At 45.6% G+C, this 19868-nt stretch overlaps 1 protein-coding gene across 5 annotated transcripts in view; it reads left to right on the top strand.

The window, feature by feature from the left end:
* Positions 1–5588: 5588 nt before the first annotated feature.
* LOC138088788 (transcription elongation factor A protein 1) overlaps positions 5589–19868 on the top strand; it is a 49328-nt gene continuing 35048 nt past the window's right edge. For 2 of the 5 annotated variants that reach the window (XM_068984117.1, XM_068984119.1), the window contains exons 1-8: positions 5589–5698; positions 6685–6716; positions 11971–12036; positions 13521–13568; positions 15320–15390; positions 16599–16672; positions 18608–18709; positions 19596–19772. In XM_068984117.1, the coding sequence (XP_068840218.1) occupies positions 5630–5698; positions 6685–6716; positions 11971–12036; positions 13521–13568; positions 15320–15390; positions 16599–16672; positions 18608–18709; positions 19596–19772 (639 nt within the window). In that variant the 5' untranslated portion in view covers positions 5589–5629. The remainder of the gene's footprint in view (positions 5699–6684; positions 6717–11970; positions 12037–13520; positions 13569–15319; positions 15391–16598; positions 16673–18607; positions 18710–19595; positions 19773–19868) is intronic. The other 3 variants (XM_068984120.1, XM_068984121.1, XM_068984122.1) reach the window with 3 other exon arrangements.

The raw sequence follows: 19868 nt of genomic DNA, 5'->3' as shown, positions 1-19868 counted from the left end.
CTTTAGCATCATTCCTTCCAAAGAAATCCCAGGGTTGATCTCCTTCAGAATGGACTGGTTGGATCTCCCTGCAGTCCAAGGGACCCTCAAGAGTCTTCTCCAACACCACAGTTCAAATGCATCAATTCGGCGCTCAGCTTTCTTCACAGTCCAACTCTCACATCCATCCATGACCACAGGAAAAACCATAGCCTTGACTAGACAGACCTTAGTCGGCAAAGTAATGTCTCTGCTTTTCAATATGCTATCTAGGTTGGTCATAACTTTTCTTCCAAGGAGTAAGCGTCTTTTAATTTCATGGCTGCAGTCACCATCTGCAATGATTTTGGAGCCCCCCAAAATAAATTCTGACACTGTTTCCACTGTTCCCCCATCTATTTCCCATGAAGTGATGGTAGCTTAACCAGATTCTAATAGTAAGCAGCCAGGATTCATACACTGCCTCTTACCACGTAACTAGTATTTTTTTTTAAATAGTATAAAGTTGAATATCTGCAGCCCAAAGTACATTATTTTCACTCAGAAATATCAGCTTCCTTATTTTTGTCTTAAGTGAGTGTGATACAGACCATGCCCTGTTCCTGTACTGTTTTTTTGTGTGTGTCACCCTCTTGCTGGGGGTTTGTTCCTACTGGTGATCACAAGTAGTGAAGGTGGAAATAAAATTTTGGAGGGCAGCTATTTCTATGTTTAACTAAACCTTTTTGAAGTTATTTTAAATCAAGTGTTAAAAAATAAAAGGGGATTCCCTGGTAGTTCAGTGGTTAAGATTCTGAGTTTTCAACTGCTGGGCCTGGGGTTCCAGCTTTGGTCAGGAAACTCAGATCCCACAAGTTGCATGTGTCAGGGCAAAAAAGAAAAAAAACTACAGAAAAAGTTTCATTCATTCCTTTATTTGAGCAATATTTGAGCAAGGTACTGAACTTGTTACAAAAATATACATGGAGGAAGTCAAAAGTTTTGTTTCCAGATTATTTGAAGGTAAGGGAGATCTTCCAAAAATGAGTACTTTTGAAAAGTTTAAAAAAGCCTTTTATAAAGCTAATAGCACAAATACTTTCAAGAGGGAGAGGACATATGTATACCTGTAGCTGATTCATGTTGATATGTGGCAGAAAAAACCAAAATTCTGTAAAGCAATTATCCTTCAGTTGAAAAATAAATTTAAAAAAAAGAAATACAAATATATGAGTTCCGTAAAACAGTGTGAAGATACAAGACCAGACTCTATTTAGAAATATAGAAAGAAATACAGTGAAAAAATAAAAGCTAGTTCCTGACCTTAAGGCTTCTCAGTTCAATATATTTCATCATCTTTCTGTTAGAAATTTCATACTTCTGGGAAGAAAATTGCAAAATATGTTGCAAAATGTGTCCTAATCTCCAGAAAGAAGCACAATTTCCCCGCTTATCTAGAAAAATCATAGTTTTCACTAAGTAATGAGCTTCTGGGTGAGTGTTCATTTCCAATATTGTTTATCATCAAAAAAATTTCTATTGAATAAATGAGATACAGGAAACATAAAACAGTGTGCTGCACTTCTGGGAAGTAGATGCTTTCTGTTGTATAGGTTATGTAATGTTATTGGTGGACATCAGTTAATAATAGTATAAGTAATAATTATTTGTGTTTAGCTGTAGACTCCAATTTATCCCATAGCAACATGTTGACCAAGCATATAAAAGTGAAAATAATTTGATGAGTCTCACCTGTGTTTTAAGAATGTAAAATTAAGGATGTGTGGTGAATAAGTCATGAGTCATTGATCTTTATGCCTATAGAAGTTTTTCATCATCATTATCATTGCAAGATAATGTTTATGAACCACCCACATGCTTGGGGTGTTGTGCTACCCCTGTTTAAATCACATTAAGGAGACCTTGTAATAAGAAAACGTCTCAGCAACTATTTAAGTTCATCCTGACTCCAGCCCTGGTTAATAGTGACCATTGAGTCATGTAAAAGAATGAAGTGGGACTTCCCTGGCAGTCTGGTGGTTAAGACTCCATGCTCCCACTTCAGGCAGCAAGGGTTTGATTCATGGTGGGAGAAATAAGATCCCACATGATGATCATTAAAAATTAAAACAGCATTAAATATGGATTTTGAGGGGACAAATTTGACAAAATATTAGGCCAGTGGGGCTTCCCTGGTAGCTCAGTTGTTAAAGAATTTGTCTGCAATGCAGGAGACCCCAGTTCAATTCCTGGGTCAGGAAGATTTCCTGGAGAAGGGATAGGCTACGCACTCCAGTATTCTTGTGCTTTCATTGTGGCTCAGCTGGTAAAGAATCTGCCTGCAATGCGGGAGACCTGGGTTCGATCTTTGGGTTGGGAAGATCCCCTAGAGAAGGGAATGGCTGCCTACTCCAGTATTCTGGCCTGGAGAATTCCATGGACTGTATAGTCCATGGGGTCGCAAAGAGCTGGACACGACTGAGCAACTTTCATGCTATTCAGGTCTATATGATAAAAAGTATAAAACATTACTGACAGAAATCCAACATTACCAAAATTAATATCTATCAGTTCTTAGATCAAAAGTTTCAGTTGTCAGATTTCCTCAAATTGGTCTGTAGATTCATGAACCTCTCAATGAAAATCCCAAAAGCCACACACCCCCTTTTTTTTTTAATCAGCATCAATTTAAGAGTTTTGAGAGCCCACAAAATTTTAAGCACTCAGATTCAGGACAAGAATGATTGAAAAAAACAAAAAAAAAACATGTATAAGACCTTCAACTCAGCATTCTGGCCATCATGTGAGTAATGTGAAGTTTTTTGGTTTTTTTAAAAATCTTTGCTCACTATCTTCCTTACCCTGGACTCCCTAAGGACTGTTAAAAACAAAATTCAAACTGGGGCTCCGTAACAACCTAGAAGCCTGGGATGTTGGGGGAAGGTGGGAGGGATGTTCAAGTGGGAGGGGACATGGGTAAACCTATGGTTGATTTATGTTGATGTTTGGTAGAACATCAATACTGTAAAGCAATTGTCCTTCAGTTTAAAAGAAAAACACATAACTTCAACTGAGTAAATTAAAAACTAATGGCTTTATGCAACCATTCATAAATTGGGCAGCATCCCATATGGCAAATAAAAAGGAGGTCTGAAGAGCTGCACAGACAGAGGACTTTTAGAGGTAGAAAGAAGGTGGGAACAAGAGTTCAGTCGCTCGGTCGTGTGCGACTCTTTGTGACCCCATGGACTGCAGCATGCCAGGCTTCTCTGTCCATCACCAACTCCCAGAGGTTGCTCAAAATCATGTCCATCCAGTCAGTGCTTCACCCAACCAACTCATCCTCTGTCGTCCCCTTCTGCCTTCAATCTTGCCCAGCATCAGGGTCTTTTCCAATGAGTTGGCTGTTCACATCAGATGGCCAAAGTATTGGAGTTTCAGCTTCACCATCAGTCCTTCCAATGAATATTCAGGATTGATTTCCTTTAGCATTGACTGGTTGGATCTCCTTGCAGTTCAAGGGACTCTCAAGAGTCTTCTCCAACACCACAGTTCAAAAGCATCAGTTCTTCAGTGCTCAGCTTTTACATCCATACGTGACTATTGGAAAAACCATAGGACGGACCTTTGTTGGCAAAGTAATGTCTCTGCTTTTTAATATGCTATCTAGGTTGGTCATAGCTTTCTTCCAAGGAGCAAGTGTCTTAATTTTATGGCTGCAGTTACCATCTGCTGTGATTTTTGGAGCCCCCCAAAATAAAGTCTGCCACTGTTTCCGTTGTTTCCCCATCTATTTGCCATGGAGTGATGGGACCGGATGCCATATTAGTATTTTGAATGTTGAGTTTTAAGCCAGCCTTTTCACCCTCCTCTTTCATCAAGAGGGAGCAGATTAACTCATTTTTGGGGGGAGATGGAAGGGATCCTACCAGGCTCTCTAACACCCTCATGCCCACCAGGAAACTCCAGACTGGTTCTGACATCTTCTTGCCAGAGACTGAAACCGACAAGTTCAGGTAGTGAGTTTCAGTTTGGTGACAATGCGGGCCTGGCAGAAAGGGCTTGGTTCCATTTGGGGCTGGTTGTTACTCTTTTGACAGATTGCATATATCTTTTAGGGCTTCCCCGATGGCTCGGTTAAAGAATCTGCCTGCAATGCAGGACACACAACTTCGCTCTCTGGGTCAGGAAGACCCAGACCTCCTCCTTAGAGGAGGAAACGGGCAACCCACTCCAGTATTCTTGCCTGGAGAATCCCATGGACAGAGGTTCCTGGCAGGCCTCAGTCCATGGGGCCGACTTAGCATCTAGACAACAATATAGCTTTAAATTTCTCCACTAGATTAAGACAATGTCATTTGCCGTCTGGTTCTACAACAATGAAGTCAACAGTCCCTGACCTTCAATACCCCCTGAAATGAGTTCAGGGTGGAGATCAAGAATGAGGCATCCAGGGACTTACCTGGTGGTTCAGACAGTAAAGAAGGAGGCATCTGTGTTTCAGGAGAAAACTCAAAGAACAGGCCTTCAGATAGTAGATACTTCCAGGGGAAAATTTTTATGAACCCAAACTGGTATCTTCCCACCTTCAGAAAAGCACCAAAACCGTATTTTCTCCTGACTACCAGCAACCTACAGAAATGCTGCTTGACCATCTCAACACTTGGACCAAAATCGTATAGAAGCTGACCTCGCCCACGCCCCCCTTCCAGAGATGCTCCTCAGCCCTCAGAGGCTTGTGTCTCAGGGTACAGTCCTTAGTGAGCTCCCAAACAAAACGGGACCAGAGCTCACAAGTTGTGGCTTTTCACCAGTGGTCAGTTGTAACCTTCCGAAGGTCAGGGCATTCTGACTTTTAAGTGTGCCCATCTCTGCCCCTCCCAGACCTCACCAGGTAGTAGAGAGGCACTGGGCCCCCTCCCGTGGTAGGGTGCCTAAATCAGTATTAACTCCACATCCGCCCACTGGTGAACCGTGGAAACCCGGTGACAACCGTTTCCCTCTCCAGCTGCAGTTTAGAGGAGGAGGGGAGCGGCCCCCCGAAGTAAACAGTGGAGCGGCCCCTAAAAGAAACGCCGCGAAAGCTGCCCCAAGTCCGCACCTTCGCAGGGCGGAGATCCGATGCCCGGGGTCGGCAGCGACCGCGCGCCCCGGCCCGCCAGGCCCTCCGCCCACATGGAGCATGCGCGGCCCGCGCGCGGAGGTCAACTCGGGCAGCCCTCGGCCGCAGCTAACCGGACGCCACTCGGCGGGACATTGTGACGCGCAGGCAGCGGCGCGGAGGGCAGCAGGGACGCGCGGGGCCGGGGGGCGGCGCGGGGCCGGGGGGCGGCGCGGGGCCGGGGGGCGGCGCGGGGCCGGGGGGCGGCGCGGGGCCGGGGGGCGGCGCGGGGCCGGGGGGCGGCGCGGGGCCGGGGGGCGGCGCGGGGCCGGGGGGCGGCGCGGGGCCGGGGGGCGGCGCGGGGCCGGGGGGCGGCGCGGGGCCGGGGGGCGGCGCGGGGCCGGGGGGCGGCGCGGGGCCGGGGGGCGGCGCGGGGCCGGGGGCCGCGCACGCGCACGCGCCGGAGCGCGCGCCCGTGGGCGGGCCCGACTCGCCGCTCGCACGCCCTTGGGCCCGGCCGGGCGCCCCCTCCGCCTTCCGCTTCCGACGCGCGGCCGCTGGAGCCGGTGTATGTGCGGCAATAACATGTCGGCTCCGCTGCCCGCCATCGTGCCTGCCGCCCGGAAGGCCACCGCCGCGGTGAGTGCGGTCGCGGGCGCGCGCCGGGGAGCCCGCGGGCTGGGGGGAGGGGGTGGGACGCCTGGCTGGTGGGTCGGGTGCGGTCTGGCGGGGATGATAGACGCCGCCTGGCCCGGGTGTTTGCGGAGAGCGCGGGGTCACGGCGAGCGGGAGGCTGTTTTCCCACCCTCGAGCTCCCATCCCCATCCTGAGCCCCCGGCCCCGTGTACCCATCCTGAGCTCCTAGCCCAGATCCCCGTGTCCCCATCCTGAGCCCGTGCCCCGATCCCCTTGTCCCCAATCCTGCGTCCCCAGTCCCGATCCGCTTGTCCCCATCCTGAACCTCCAGCGCGAACCCCCATCCCATCCTGAGCCCCCCGCCCATATCCAGAGTCCCCCACCCGCGCCCCGGCCCCGGGACCTCCCCCACCCCTCCCGGCACCCCACTCCCAGGCCCCCATGTGAGCAGACGGCGCCCCAGCCCCAGGCAGCTCTGGAGCAGGTTTCTGCCTGTCTGTGGATGGGAAAGGCCTTAAGCCCCCAGGAACAGGACTTTATTTTCGCATCTCACACCCCTTATCTCAGAGTTTGAAGGCTTAGTGTCGTTTCCGATCAGGGGTGGCACTGCTTAGGAAACTTGTGCATGAGGATCTCAAACTTTTACCCCGGGAAGCTCCTTTTTTGTGATGGAAAAATTCTACCGTGTAGGTGAGACTCTCATGGTCTGACCTGAAAGAGACAACTGTGTTCTGTAGAATGTGATCGTTTGCCCAGAAGCATGTCTAACTGGAACCTCAAGAAGTGCTAAAACCCCACGTAAGTTATCTGAGGAGCTTTAAAGAGAGAAGTTAAGTATTTTTGCCGCTTCAGCGAGGTCTGTGGAGATAATTAACTTGCTGAAGGCAGTGTTCTGTGACTCCTGGTATCCAGCTTAACCAGAGCCCCGGGCTGTGACATTCTGGTGGTTTCTTGGGGTGTTAATCAGTCATTGCTCTTTTCTCTTCTAGGTGATCTTCCTTCATGGATTGGGAGACACAGGGTAGGTACCATCCTTAGTACCCTGATGAACGAGGTCATGCACCCCTACTCGAGCAAGAATTCACTGTTGAAGAACTCTAGGACTGTATAAAAAAGACTGCTAGTCATATTTCTTACACTTGGGTCATGAGATAGAATCCTTTCTTTTTTGATTCCCAGCCCCACCCCCTGCAGTTTCCCCCATCCTCTTAATTTGTCATGCATCAACTCCTGTTTCTGGAACATATTATAACTGCAAACTCCTCCTTGAGTTGCCATGGGTACTGGATGCCAGAGTTGGGAGGTATGTTTGTAGGGCTTGCACTTGAGAACTTTCTGGAGGTGAAATTTCAAGGCAGTTTGAGAAGAACTGGTGGATTTTGTGTAGTGAGATACTATCAATGTGAGTATTCTGAGTGAAATCTTAGATGTTCTGTTCAAAAATCAGTTGAAGGGCAGAGGATGCAGTGTAAAGATTTGTTCGGAGGCTTATCAGACACACGGCTTTAGCCCTGTGGTTTATCTGTCACTCAGCTTTTCTCTGTATTGAGAGCTTTTTTGGGGGGGGAAGCCGGGGAGCTACGCCAGGTCTTAGTTGCGCCGACCCAGGATCTTTGTTGCAGTGTGCAAGATCTTCCTTGCTGCATGAGGACCTAATTCCCTGAACAGGGCTCAAACCCAGGCCCCCTGCATTAAGAGCTCCAAGTCTTAACCCCTGGACCACCAGAGAAGTCCTGAGGGCTTTTTAAAATTTAAATCCTGGATTATCTGTTTGAAATGTCAGTCAAGTTGTTGTTATAAAATTGTTACAAAATTACAGAATTGGAGGGAAAGTGAAACATAAATTTTGATAAAGGAGCCAAGACACTATTGAGTCTTTACAAGGAGGCACTGGGCTAGATTTAGATTAAGTCTTAAAAGCGATTGATTCCTAGTATCCTTTTAGGCCTCCCAAGTGGAGGTCCATGCCTTACATGGAGTTATGGGAAGGGTTATAGGACTTTATGGTCAACAGGTAGTCCTATGAAAAAGACAGACTTGTTTTCCTCTTTATTTATCCATCTATCTATCTAATCCAGAGGTTTTTAGAGAAGTCCTATTTCATTACCTGACAGACAGAGAGCATCTTGGTCCCCTGCAACTTTCCCAATAAAGAGCTTTGAGGCCTGAAGAATCAGGCCAAGAGAAAAAAGCTTCATTTGGAGGAAGGTTCTGTGTGGACCCCAGTGTAGCCAGATACTTTAGACAGAAGTTAAGAGTGAGATGGTGACGAAAATGACCACCGTGAGATTATAAAGGCTGAGAGCAGCTGTGACATCTTGACTAAGAGTGAAGTTTATATAAAAAATTAGAAGTCTGAAGGACAAAAATTAGAGGTCTCAGTTCTGACAGTGCTTGGTGGGGTGGCACCAAAGAAAGCTGACATTTAACTGGTTCCATTAACACGTGAGAAAATTCAGCACCAGCTTGTCTGACAAATGGTAATTCAGTGTTTAAGATAGTTTTTGGAGAACTGAAGTTCTTTTGTCAGGTTGACTTGCAGGGTGAAGAGGGTTAAGCGATTCAGTTTGTTGCTATAAAAATGGGCAGCTTTTTTTTTTTTTTTGGTTAAGGTTCTTTTTTGCAGGGCCAGCCAAGGTGTGCTGTCTTAACTTGGATCTAGCAGTCTATGTCCTGTAGATTCCTCATGAAAAGTGTTTGGTGGCCAAATGAGATTGGGAGACCTTGTGTAATTCCATAGTTTCTCAATTCCCATATGTCATTTTCCCCACATTTTTATGTTTCTGAGATTGGTATTCATCTTATATGTGTTTATTGTGATGGTGATTTTTTTTTTTTTTTATAAAAAGATTTTTTTCAGTGGTGCCACTTAGATTATGTCTTAGTGTCAAGGGAATATGATATGGCTTATTCTCCCTTTGAAGCTTTACTGTGTGGGCACTAGCATGTTTAAAGCTCTGAAAAGTTCTGCAAGAAACACATTTGACCACATGTTCCTCTGCATAACCTGTGTAATAAAATGTGTTAGTCCACACTATATTGCTTGAGATCAGTTTTCCTTCCAAAATAAAGATAGCTTTTGTTATGATTATGGAAATGTTACATTTGTCTTGTAAAAAAAAATTCAGGTTCAGATATATTTGAGAAGAGAATGAAATCAGTTGAAATCCTACAACCCAAAAGATAAATACTTTTGAGAGTATTTTTAAACTGTTTTTTTTTTAAATACGTTCAAAGGTATAGAAGAGTTGCAAGAATAAAGGGGCTTCCCAGGTGACTCAGTGGTAACTGAGTGACTCAGTTGTGACTCAGTCAGGAGTCAGTGATTCCTGACTCCACCTGCCAGGAGAGGAGACTGGTTCGATCCCTGGTCGGAAAGATCCCCTGCAGGTAGAAATGGCTACCCACTCTAGTATGCTTGCTGGGATAATACCACGGACAGAGGAGCCTTGTGGACTCCAGTCTATAGCGTCGCAAAGAGTTGGACACGACTGAGTGACTGAGCATATGCTAGAATAAAACAGATTCCTCGATTCCTTCTACTCAGATTCACTGAGCTCTATCTAACATGTTACTGTGTTTGCCTAAACTTGGAAAAGTTGCCAGTACCATGACTTTTTACCTCCCAACTTCAGTACTTACCTGCTAAGCACGAGCACAGTCTCCTGTATAACCACAGAACAGTGTCTGCTTCAGGAAGTGTAGCACTTCTTTAATGTTCTTATCGGTCTACCCTGTTACCTAACAGACCTTGGCAGCTGCCCCAGTAATGTCCTTTGTAGTAATCCTCTCCGCTTGCCCTTCAGTCCCTGCCACGCTGCCCTGAGCAGCTGCAGCGTTTGAGTCTCTTTTAATCTGGGACAGTCCCTCTGCTCCTCTCTGGTGCTCAGGATGTCTACCTTTCTGCACGGATGGGACTGGCCCCTCGTTTAGGTTTGTGTGGCACCTCCTCACATGGAGGTTCAGCCCCATTCATTGCCTCACGCTGGGAGCCAGATGGGGTCCTCTGTCCCATTACTGATGCCGCCCCGGGTCACTCGGTGAAGGCGGCCTCTTCGTTTCAGGCTTCTCTGCCGCCGTATTTTCCCTGTGTGGTAAGCGCAAGTCGTGAGGAGGTGCTTTTAGATGATGCAAATCGTACAACGGACTTTCACCCAGGGCTTTTTGCATGGGTGAGTCTCACTGGAGGCAGGTGTTAGTGTGTCGTGGTTCTCTAACTGCCACTCCCCTGGTGTTTTTGGCTTGACCCTCCTCACTTCTGTCATGTGGACTCATAGAATCACTTAACAGGTTATGTTCCATCATTGTGTAAAATTTTAGCTGCTTCTATTAAAATAACTTTACAGTTACATGAAAGTTACAGAAGTAGTATTTGGAGGTCCATGGCAACCCACTCCAGTACTCTTTCCTGGAGAATCCCATGGACAGAGGAGCCTGGTAGGTTACAGTCCACGGGGTCGCAAAGAGTCAGACATGACTGAGCGACTTCACTTTGCCCTTCACTCAGATTACCCAGTTGTTAACATTTCTCACACGTTCAAGAATAAAGTTGCAGGCCTGTTGCCTCGTTACTCCACGGAGCTGCAGTGTGTTTTGTAAGCAGAAGGCACGGCCATGTGGCCACAGCATACCCATCAGTCAGGCCATTCGTGTTGACCTGAAGCTCCCATCAAACCCACTGTCCACAGTCACATCCCTCTGCTCTGACCAGCAGCGTCCTTTGTAGGTCCAGATCACAAGTGAGCTGGTCAGGTTGAGCTGTCAAATCTCCTGAGGCTCCTTCAGTCTGGATCGGTCCATCTTCTTAGCTTTGGTGACCTGGACCCTTCTCCCCGACGAACCAGTTTCTGGGTGGGGTGGCCCTCAGTCTGGTTTATGTGACTTCTCGCTTTTGGTAGGGACACCACAGAGGGTGCCATGTGGGTCCCGGGCCCACACTGGGTTGATTTTTGTGCCTCTGATGATGATTTTATGTTTCACTACCTGGTTAAGATAGTATCTACCAAGTGTCTCCAGAATAAAATTAGTAAGTATAATTGCACTTTAAAAGTATTTGGTGGGGAGATGCTTTGATTTCATAAAAATGTCTGTTTCTCATCCATTTTTCACCTTTGGATTTAGCATCCATTAATGATTGCTGTCTGCATCTGTTACTGTGATGGTTGCCAAATAGTGTTCTTCTAAAACATTCCTTCATTCTGTGTGTATTCACTGGCAGTCTGCAATATCGTTTCAGCCCTGTCTGTGTTTGCCTTTTCAGTCAGGTTTCTGTGTCCTTAACCCTTTTGGGGAAGGTGGATTAAAATAGAGAAGTAGTTAACAGAAAAGCAGGTAATGTTTATTTCAAAACCATTTTATCCAAAAAAGTCTTAAGTTACTTTTATTTTACCCTTTAGTAGAGGTAATGGGGCTTCCCTGGTGGCTCAGTGGTAAAGAATCCACCTGCAGTGCAGGAGCCACAGGAGATGTGGGTTCAATCCCTGGGTCGGGAAGATCCCCTGGAGGAGGGCGTGGCAACCCATTCCAGTATTCTTGCCTGGAGAATCCCATGGACAGAGGAGCCTGGCGGGCCACAGTCCATAGTATCACAAAGAGCTGGACACAACCTAAGCAACTGTGCACACAGAGGTAACATGTAGAAAGTACCAGGTGTAATGTCAAGTGTAAGCAAGTAGGGAGCTGTGTGTTTGTAGTGCGATCCCATTCTTGTTAAATCTGTGTTTACCTCTCCAGAGATAGCATGCAGAACTTGGAAAAAAATATGTTAAAAGATTAACTGTTTATTTCTGGCTGGAAGGATTTTGATGATGTTTATATTTTTCTAGTTTTTCTGTTACTCCATTTTGAACATACATATGTCCACATCTGCACAAGGAGCGAATGTTAAAGTTGTTTTACTTTCGATGGTGTAGTAGCAAAAGAGAGATAGCAGACAGTTGCTTTACCCCTCTGAGGGTTTTTTCTTCGTATAAAGTGAATTATATCATCTATCTTGGCTATTTTGTTAGGCACATGGTTGGGAGATTATAGAGTTTAAAAAAATACACTTTGTAGATTTGAAAGCCCAGTGAAGTATATGAAAGAGAAAACACTGCTCTCTAGGAAACATTAGAGAGCTTCTCATGGTAAAGCTGAAATCACATGCTTTGGGTTATTTCTAGGTTGGCAATGATTTTTTAAGGGGTGAAAATTTGTCCTTACAAATGTAAGTAACTATTTATTCTGTTACTAACGGGACTGTAAAACAGTATCTAATGGCATTACTTCTCCACCAGGCATGGATGGGCCGAAGCCTTTGCCGGGATCAGAAGCGCCCACATCAAATACATCTGCCCGCATGCGTAAGTGTTTCCAGTTTTCAGGCTTGCGATTTGGAGTCCAGAGAAGAAGAAGCATGATAGCTTTACTTTTCCAGAAAAGCATTTGTATACGTTCAGCTTAAGTTCTTTAAAACATAAATGTGACCTGGTTACCTTGATTTTTTCTTCCCTTTTTTTTTTTTAAATTGAGAAATTTAAAATAATGTTCTCTTGGAGATTGATTGAACTCACAGCCAGGAAAATTCCTGTAGATACACAGATACTTGTTAAGTTCCGAGGATATCCATGAGCTGTCTCTGAAGGGGATTTACCTGTCAGGTTTGTGACTACCTTGAAAACCCTTTGAAATTCCATCAACTAGAGACAGTATGATGCAGCACAGAGAGAACACATACTTTGGAGTCTGTAAGATTTGGCTTTGAATCCTGAAAATATTTTTAGGTGTCCAAAAGATACTAGTAAGTTTTGAGCAAATTCAGAAAGTCCCTGAGATGAGCAGGTCTTAGATCAGAGGCTGCTGAGGAGGGGTAGCCGTGGAGAAGCCAGTGGGATGAGACGAGTGCTGACGGGTCAGTAGTTCAGCCTCGGAAGTGGTCATAGCAGCAGAGTGGATAAATACGAAAGAGGAAGAATATCCAAGACTAGGTAAGAAGAGGTTCCCTCCTCTTCTTACCCTGTAGTACAGGCTTCATCTTAACCATTGTCAGCGACAGCTGCATTATGTGGCCAGAGTTGCCGTGTGCTTCTTAATGACTCAGGCCAGAGACAGGATTCTTGATGCTGTTGGAATTTCTGCTCTATTGTTATTGGCCCCCAGATTGAATTTGGTGTAAACCTATCTTTGAACCTAGGGAAGCAAGTTTATGTCCTCAAGGAAATTTTGCTAAGATTTTGTGACATCTAAGGTGGACTTGTTTCTCAAGTAAGAAGGATGGTGGTGAGATGCAGTTAGAGTGTGTCTGTTCTTTCCTTTGGTACCTGGCTGCAGGCGGGTGGTCCAACATTGTCAGCACAGAACTGAGTTGGGTATAGTGGACACTCAGGCAAAGCTTACGTTTTCCTTATTTATTTAGAGGTCTTGTAAGCAGGTAAGAACTAGAAAATCAGCACTCATGTCATTTGAGCCTACGGGAATCGATGTCACCTTTTCTGTGCAGTAGATTGCTTGTATCCCTTCCCCCCCACCCTTAGCCAGTCTGACATTTCCAGCCATGTTGGCCACTGTTTTCTTTCTCACGTCTGGTCTGAAAGTATCGAGTAAAGGTGTAGATAAAGAAAGATATTTGTTTGCCAACTTTAGTCCATCCCAGTGGCTGCTCTTGTCTCAAGAACCATTTGGAGAGTGTGGAGCACAGAGTTGTACAGGTGTGGTAAGCAGATCATCTGTTTAAAATTGCACACTCGATGTTGTGTGAGCGTCAAGTAATTATCTGCAAAAGATGATGTTGACTAGGTTCTGTGCTATGGTGTATTATTCTTGTTTTTCTTTTTTCTTCCCCATGTAGGCCGGTTATGCCTGTAACATTAAATATGAACATGGCCATGCCATCATGGTAAGTAAGACTTCACTAATTTACTAAGAACTTTTTACTTAGGGTTTTTTTTGTGTGTGTAAACTTTTCTTTTCTTTTTTTTTTTATCAGAATTGCTTTTGCATACATCAGTTTTTAATGAACTGTCTTTAAGTTGCAAAGTTCTAAAGTGAAATGTAACCTTTATTTCACTGTCTTGGTTCTCATGATTTAGATTCAGGGGTAAACTTAAGGAGCTGCGACAGCAGATAGAGGAAGAGGAGGGAGTGGGTGGATAGAAATGCCACGGAGTCTCAGCACTTGACACACCTTTGCTCACTGCCGTGACCAGACGGGGCGTCCACCTCCCGCCTCGGCTTCTTGGCAAGCTGGTGGGTGTGTAGGGAGACCACTTCCTGATGAGCCCTCTGGGGGTCTTCAGGGTGCCAGGCGTTCCCTGTGTGCTTCACAGTCGCTCCTTTGTTCTCTGAGCCGCGTCCAGGCCACGTGTTCTTCCTGCAGCTCTGAGAGCCCTGCCCTCAGTTCTGCTCAGAAATGACGACTCCGACCCCCGGGTCCTGTTTTCCTTCTTACTCCAGCTAGCTCCTGCCGACGTCTTACCTTTCTGGTGACCGGGGGATCCAATGTCCATGGCCCGTTCACAGCCTTGAGTGGCTGTTGCCTCCAGGACTCTTCTTTTCCCGCTGACCTTTTCCTCTCTCAGCCTCAGGCACCCACATCTCCCCTGGGCTCTGCCATCTGGAGCTGCCCCATCTCTGAAGGGACTTAGCCCAGGCCTAACCAGCAGGCATACTTGCTCCCCTGTCTCCACACTCCTGTCAAGGCATCGTGGGGACTCTGGTGTGTTGCCACCTTATCCTCTGCTTGTCCCCACCCCCTCTAACCCAGCTGAACGTTCATCTGTGTCTATGGGAGATTCCTTGGCGACTCTCACAGGTTCCTGCCCACGGTGGCCTCTGATTCTTCTGTCTTCCGTCTCTGACAGAATCCCTGTCTGGCACCAAGACTTCCACCTCACATTGCTCCTGACCGTAGTCTGAGCATGTAGTGGATAGCGGGGCAGACCCAGATTCAGGGTCAAGTGATGATAGGCTCTCCAGACTGTGGTCAAGGCGGCCCGAGGGCCTTGTGCAGCAGGTGCAGGCCTTGCGCACGAGGTGCCGCACTGGTGCAGGGCTCTCCAGCCAGTGTGACTAGGAGGGAAGTGAGGAGATGGCATCTATTCGGGTGTCCCAAGGGCTGAAGATTCCTCCCCAGGTGTTAGGTTAGCCTGGGTCATTCTGCAGGTGTTTCTAACTTTAAATTATGTGACAGTGACTTTCTAATAGTATCTGCATCTACTTAGTGCAAAAGGAACTCACAGGATATCAGATTCACACATTTAAGTTGACTCTTTGGCCTGCAGAGACAGTTGTTATTTAGTCATTAAGTTGTATCTGACTCTTTGTGACTCCATGGACTGCAGCCCACCAGGCTCCCCTGTCCCTGGAATTCTCCAGGCAAGAATGCTGGAGTGGGGTTCCATGCCCTTCTTCAGGGGATCTTCCTGATCAGGGATCAAACCCATGTCTCCTGTGTCTCCTGCATTGGCAAGTGGATTCTTTACCATCTGAGCTATCTGGGAAGCCCAGAAACAGTTTAGTTTGAATTTAACGTTCTAGAGAATATTTCTGGTTAGCGTTTTTTCTCTGAAGTTACCATCAAAGGTAGTTATCAAAGGTAGATATTCTTAGAATCAAACAATTCTTTTAGGACTTTGCTTTGTTTTCCAGGTTTGACATTATTGGGCTTTCGCCAGATTCACTGGAGGATGAAACTGGAATTAAACAGGCAGCAGAAAATGGTAAGTAAGGAAAGTTTTATAGTAGATTCGGTTGTTGTATTGCTGTTGATGAAAACTATGCAGCTGTCTAAACTCAGGTGGTGGCACTATGCCACTCTTTTCTGATCACTCTTACCTTGTTGGGCTATTAATTATGGTCCATGAAGATGAGGTGGATGGGGAGGAATGGCGTTTTATCAAACTTGAATACTGTCAGATGCATCATTTTGCTTTCATTGATGTAGGCAAACAGAAAGTCACAGAATATTTCATACTTGTGGCCAGTTAAATTTGGAAATTTTCATCTTAAAAAGGTGAAACTCTTACATATATATCAAAAGTGAAAGGAGGTAAATTTGTAAAAGGTGCAGTTATTCTCATAGTATTATAAAGAAAAATGGAATTATAGGGAGTTACTGAGTAATATAGTTGGTGGTATGTGTTGAAATATTTTGCGGAAACAAAAGAATTCATCTGTTTCCCCGCACCCCCTCCCCCCCATTATTTACTGGCTATAGGGAAAATTAATACTGTGTTTGGGGGTTTTAAATAATAAGGCAAATTATTCAAGCACTGTAAATCACGACCCGCGTAAAGTACTTAACTATCTATGATTTTAAAATAACAGCTTTTAGGTACAAATGCCCATGGACGGAGGAGCCTGGTGGGCTGCAGTCCATGGGGTCACTAAGAGTGGGCCACAACTGAGCAACTTCACTTTCCCTTTTCACTTTCCTGCATTGGAGAAGGAAAGGGCGACCCACTCCAGTGTTCTTGCCTGGAGAATCCCAGGGACCGAGGAGCCTGGTGGGGTGCCGTCTATGGGGTCACATAGAGTCGGACACGACTGAAGCGATTTAGCAGCAGCAGCAGCAGCAGCCTGGGGTTCATTGGAGAGAAAGAACTATAGAATGTATATGAGCAGAATGGACCGTGGATAAAGGAATATTCATATCCCTCTACACTGATGAGAGAAAAAACTGTTTTACAAATCACGTAACAGATAATTGAACAGTTTAAGCAGTGCCTACAAAATTGAGTTCTTGAAAATACATTCTAATTTTGTATTTTAAGAGAGTGCTTCAAGTTGTTCACTTGTTTTGACCTTTAATACACTGATACAATTTAAACAGGAAAAAATTAATAATGGAAAAGCACATCAGTGGACTTATCTTTGAAAGTATTGGTGATTTAATTTTTGGTGATTTTATTTTTTATGTTGTTTTTAGTAAAAGCTTTGATAGATCAAGAGGTGAAGAACGGCATTCCTTCTAACAGAATTATTTTGGGAGGATTTTCTCAGGTAAGATAAAAGTTTGTGTGGTGTGTCATTGGTGTATTTGTCTAGAAGTCTCGATCCTTTTTTTATGGGAGTCCTGTTTTTAGAAGATGTTACAGAATATGATGTACTCCTTACCTTTGATGCGGAATTAAGTTTGATTGGACTGGGAAGTTCTTTTTTAGTTTTCTCTGTCAGTGATAGGCTTTACTCTAAAGATTACGACTTGAAAGTCAGTTTATTTAAGGAAATCAGTTGGAGCCTGGAATGTGTTTTTCTTGAGTAACCACAGCGCACATGTAGCTGTATCTGTTAACAGCTACATGATAACAGCTCTAGATAAAACTGCTGAAACACAGGTATGAGGCCCTGTCCCAGGAGATGACTGATGGGAAATAAGGTCAAAGAAGACAAAAATCCCTTCCTTCTTTTTCTCACAAATTCCAAGTAGTCGAGCCCCACGGACCCCCTGGAATCCCAGTCGGGTGGGATCAGAGTAGGGGCTCCTACAAAGGGGACCCCAGTTGGGGGCTGAGCCAGCCACTTGACCACCCCTGTGTCTGTGCTGGTCCCAAGGTCGGGGCTGCTCCAGCCACACCCTGTGTTCGAGAATCCCTCTGTGGTTCCCATTCTGGAGTAGATGGTTCTGGTGAGGGGAGCCAAGTCAGTCTTGGTGATATCATTCTGTCCTCTTTTTTCTTGTCATGCAGAACAGGTTTTAGATGAAAGTGTATGATGTTTACTTTTGGCATCTTTCTTCTCTTCCTGTACTTTTTCTCCCACCTGCGGTACTTTTTCTACAGTTACGACATACTGACATTTACATCTTAATTTCAGCTCATCACCTGTTTGCCATGTCACCCCCCCCACCCCCTCAAACTGCCCTCACTGCCAATCTGTAAATCCTCCAAGGCAACAGTTTAGTGTCCAGACGACCTGAATTAGGGCAGTGTCAGAATTATGGATCATTTAGAAGTTAGAATTCAGTGGAAACATAGGTTGTTGATATGATACAGTAAAAAGACGTGCTGTTGATGTGGTATTTGTTGGAAGTCACGGGTAATGTACGTTGTAGTGCACACACTGTGACATAAATGTGGTTATAGGAATGAACACTTGGTTCAGACAGGAGTCTGTCAAGGAGATTCGTAGATTAGAGCAGACAGAAACTAAATCCTAACATCTTAGGCAAGAAAGAGTAAGTTACGAGTCTGGGGTCACATCCCAGAAGCCAGCGATGAGAATGAAGCCAGGCTTTCAGAGGCAGCTCAGACTCAGGTAGCTCTCCCCCGGCATCTGCCTCTCTGCCCGTCGGCCTCACTTGCTTCGCCATCTGTGGTTGGCCTCTGCTTCCTCTCGCTTTTCCCATTCTTGAGCTTCCATGTTACATGTTACAGCCACATAGACCGTGACAGTCACTGAATTTCTCAGATGAGAAAGGCTCTCACATCCTTGTGTGGCCCTGGAGGCTGTGGGCCAGAGTGAATACAGGCTTCGGGCTGTGGGGGCGGGGGGGTGGGGGGTGTTGTGAGCTCCCAGCTGGTGCTCCCGAGGTGTCCCCCCAGACAGTCCTTATCATCCTGAATTCTTGTTTTGGAAAGTAATACCAGTTTAAGACCAGATTTGATTTTCTACCCAAGACTTTGCAGAGAGGATAGTGACTATAAATTTGGACTACCCCTCAAGCATTGTCAGGGCAGCCATGAACTCTGCCGTTCAGACTGCATCTTGGCTGGTTGGGGCGTCACTGGGGCCTCATGACTGTCTTCAAGGTGGAGAGTCAAGTCCTGGAGGATGTGCTGCTCGGGGGTGCGTGTGTTTCTACCAGTTTGCCTGTTTCATTAGATGTCAGCCATCCAGTGTGACTTTTTTCCTAACAGATGGTATTGATGACAAGAATCACTCCCACCGCTCTTGGCAGCAGATCCGCCCCACTGACTCTGCCTGTTGTCTCTCCAGGGAGGAGCTTTATCTCTGTACACGGCTCTGACCACACAGCAGAAGCTGGCCGGGGTCACCGCTCTCAGCTGCTGGCTGCCACTGCGGGCTTCGTTTCCACAGGTGCCTGACGCATGCGTGCAGTGGGGCATCGCTGAGCTCTGAGATGGCAGATATTGTTGAGAATAGCCCCATATTAGTAGTAGTAATATACTTAAATTTTTAGGGCGGTTTTAGGTTTACAACAAATTCAACTGGAAGTACAGAAAGTATCTGTTTACTTTGTGATCTATTTATTTAGACTTTATCTGCACACTACACTGCTTTTACTGTGGATTGCAGAAAATGTAAGAAATGAGTGAGTCCTTAAAACAAGAAAGAAAGAAGTCCCTGCTGTCATGAATTCTATATTTGATGTCTTTGGTACACTGTAAGATTTATATCAAAAATTAGGGCTATTTTTAATACATAGAAATAATGTTTTTGGAATGCTCAGTATGCTCACTGCTTAACAGCAGAATTTTGCCAGAGAATGTAGTTTTTAAATACTCAATATGTAAAGCAGTACATAATACACACAAAGGATAAGGACATTTTCAAATTCATCTTTAAATCTAGCGTTTTCTTTTTTCCTTGTCACTATATAGTAACTCTTTGGTGTCTTGCACATAGTGTTGTTTATTAACCTTCTTATTTAAATCAAGTAAGAGCTGAGAAGAACATGATTCAGCTAAAACATACTGAGTCCAGACTCTGGACATATGACTAGGATACAATGTGCTTTGAGGAACTGATTCATTAGAACGTTTAATATAAGCAGGGTGATCCTATGTCCTTTAAATGAAGAGGTGGGGGGCACAGGGATGGAGGGAGTTTCATTTCTGTGGCCAGATGTCACCTGTGATGTAAGAACATGCCGTATGATACGTGCCTGTCTCTGGTTGTATGCACCTGACACAGCGCACCACCCCTTTGAGTGAATAACACAGCTCTGTCATGTTGTCTGCAGGGTCCTATTGGTGGCGTGAACAGAGACATTTCTATTCTTCAGTGCCACGGGGACCTGGATCCTCTAGTCCCCCTGATGTTTGGTTCTCTCACTGCTGAGAAGCTGAAGACATTGGTGAATCCAGCCAATGTGACCTTCAGAACCTACGCAGGCATGATGCACAGTTCATGTCAACAGGTAAACGACAGGAAGCAGTGATGACAGGCATACCTCTGCAACTTTTTGCATGTGATATTTTTAGGATAAATAACATTTGATGGCTTAGGGGTTTAA

The sequence above is a fragment of the Capricornis sumatraensis genome, chromosome 11 (genome assembly GCF_032405125.1).
Source record: "Capricornis sumatraensis isolate serow.1 chromosome 11, serow.2, whole genome shotgun sequence".
NCBI classification, from domain to species: Eukaryota; Metazoa; Chordata; class Mammalia; order Artiodactyla; family Bovidae; genus Capricornis; species Capricornis sumatraensis.
This window is presented reverse-complemented; position numbering and strand designations above follow the sequence as displayed.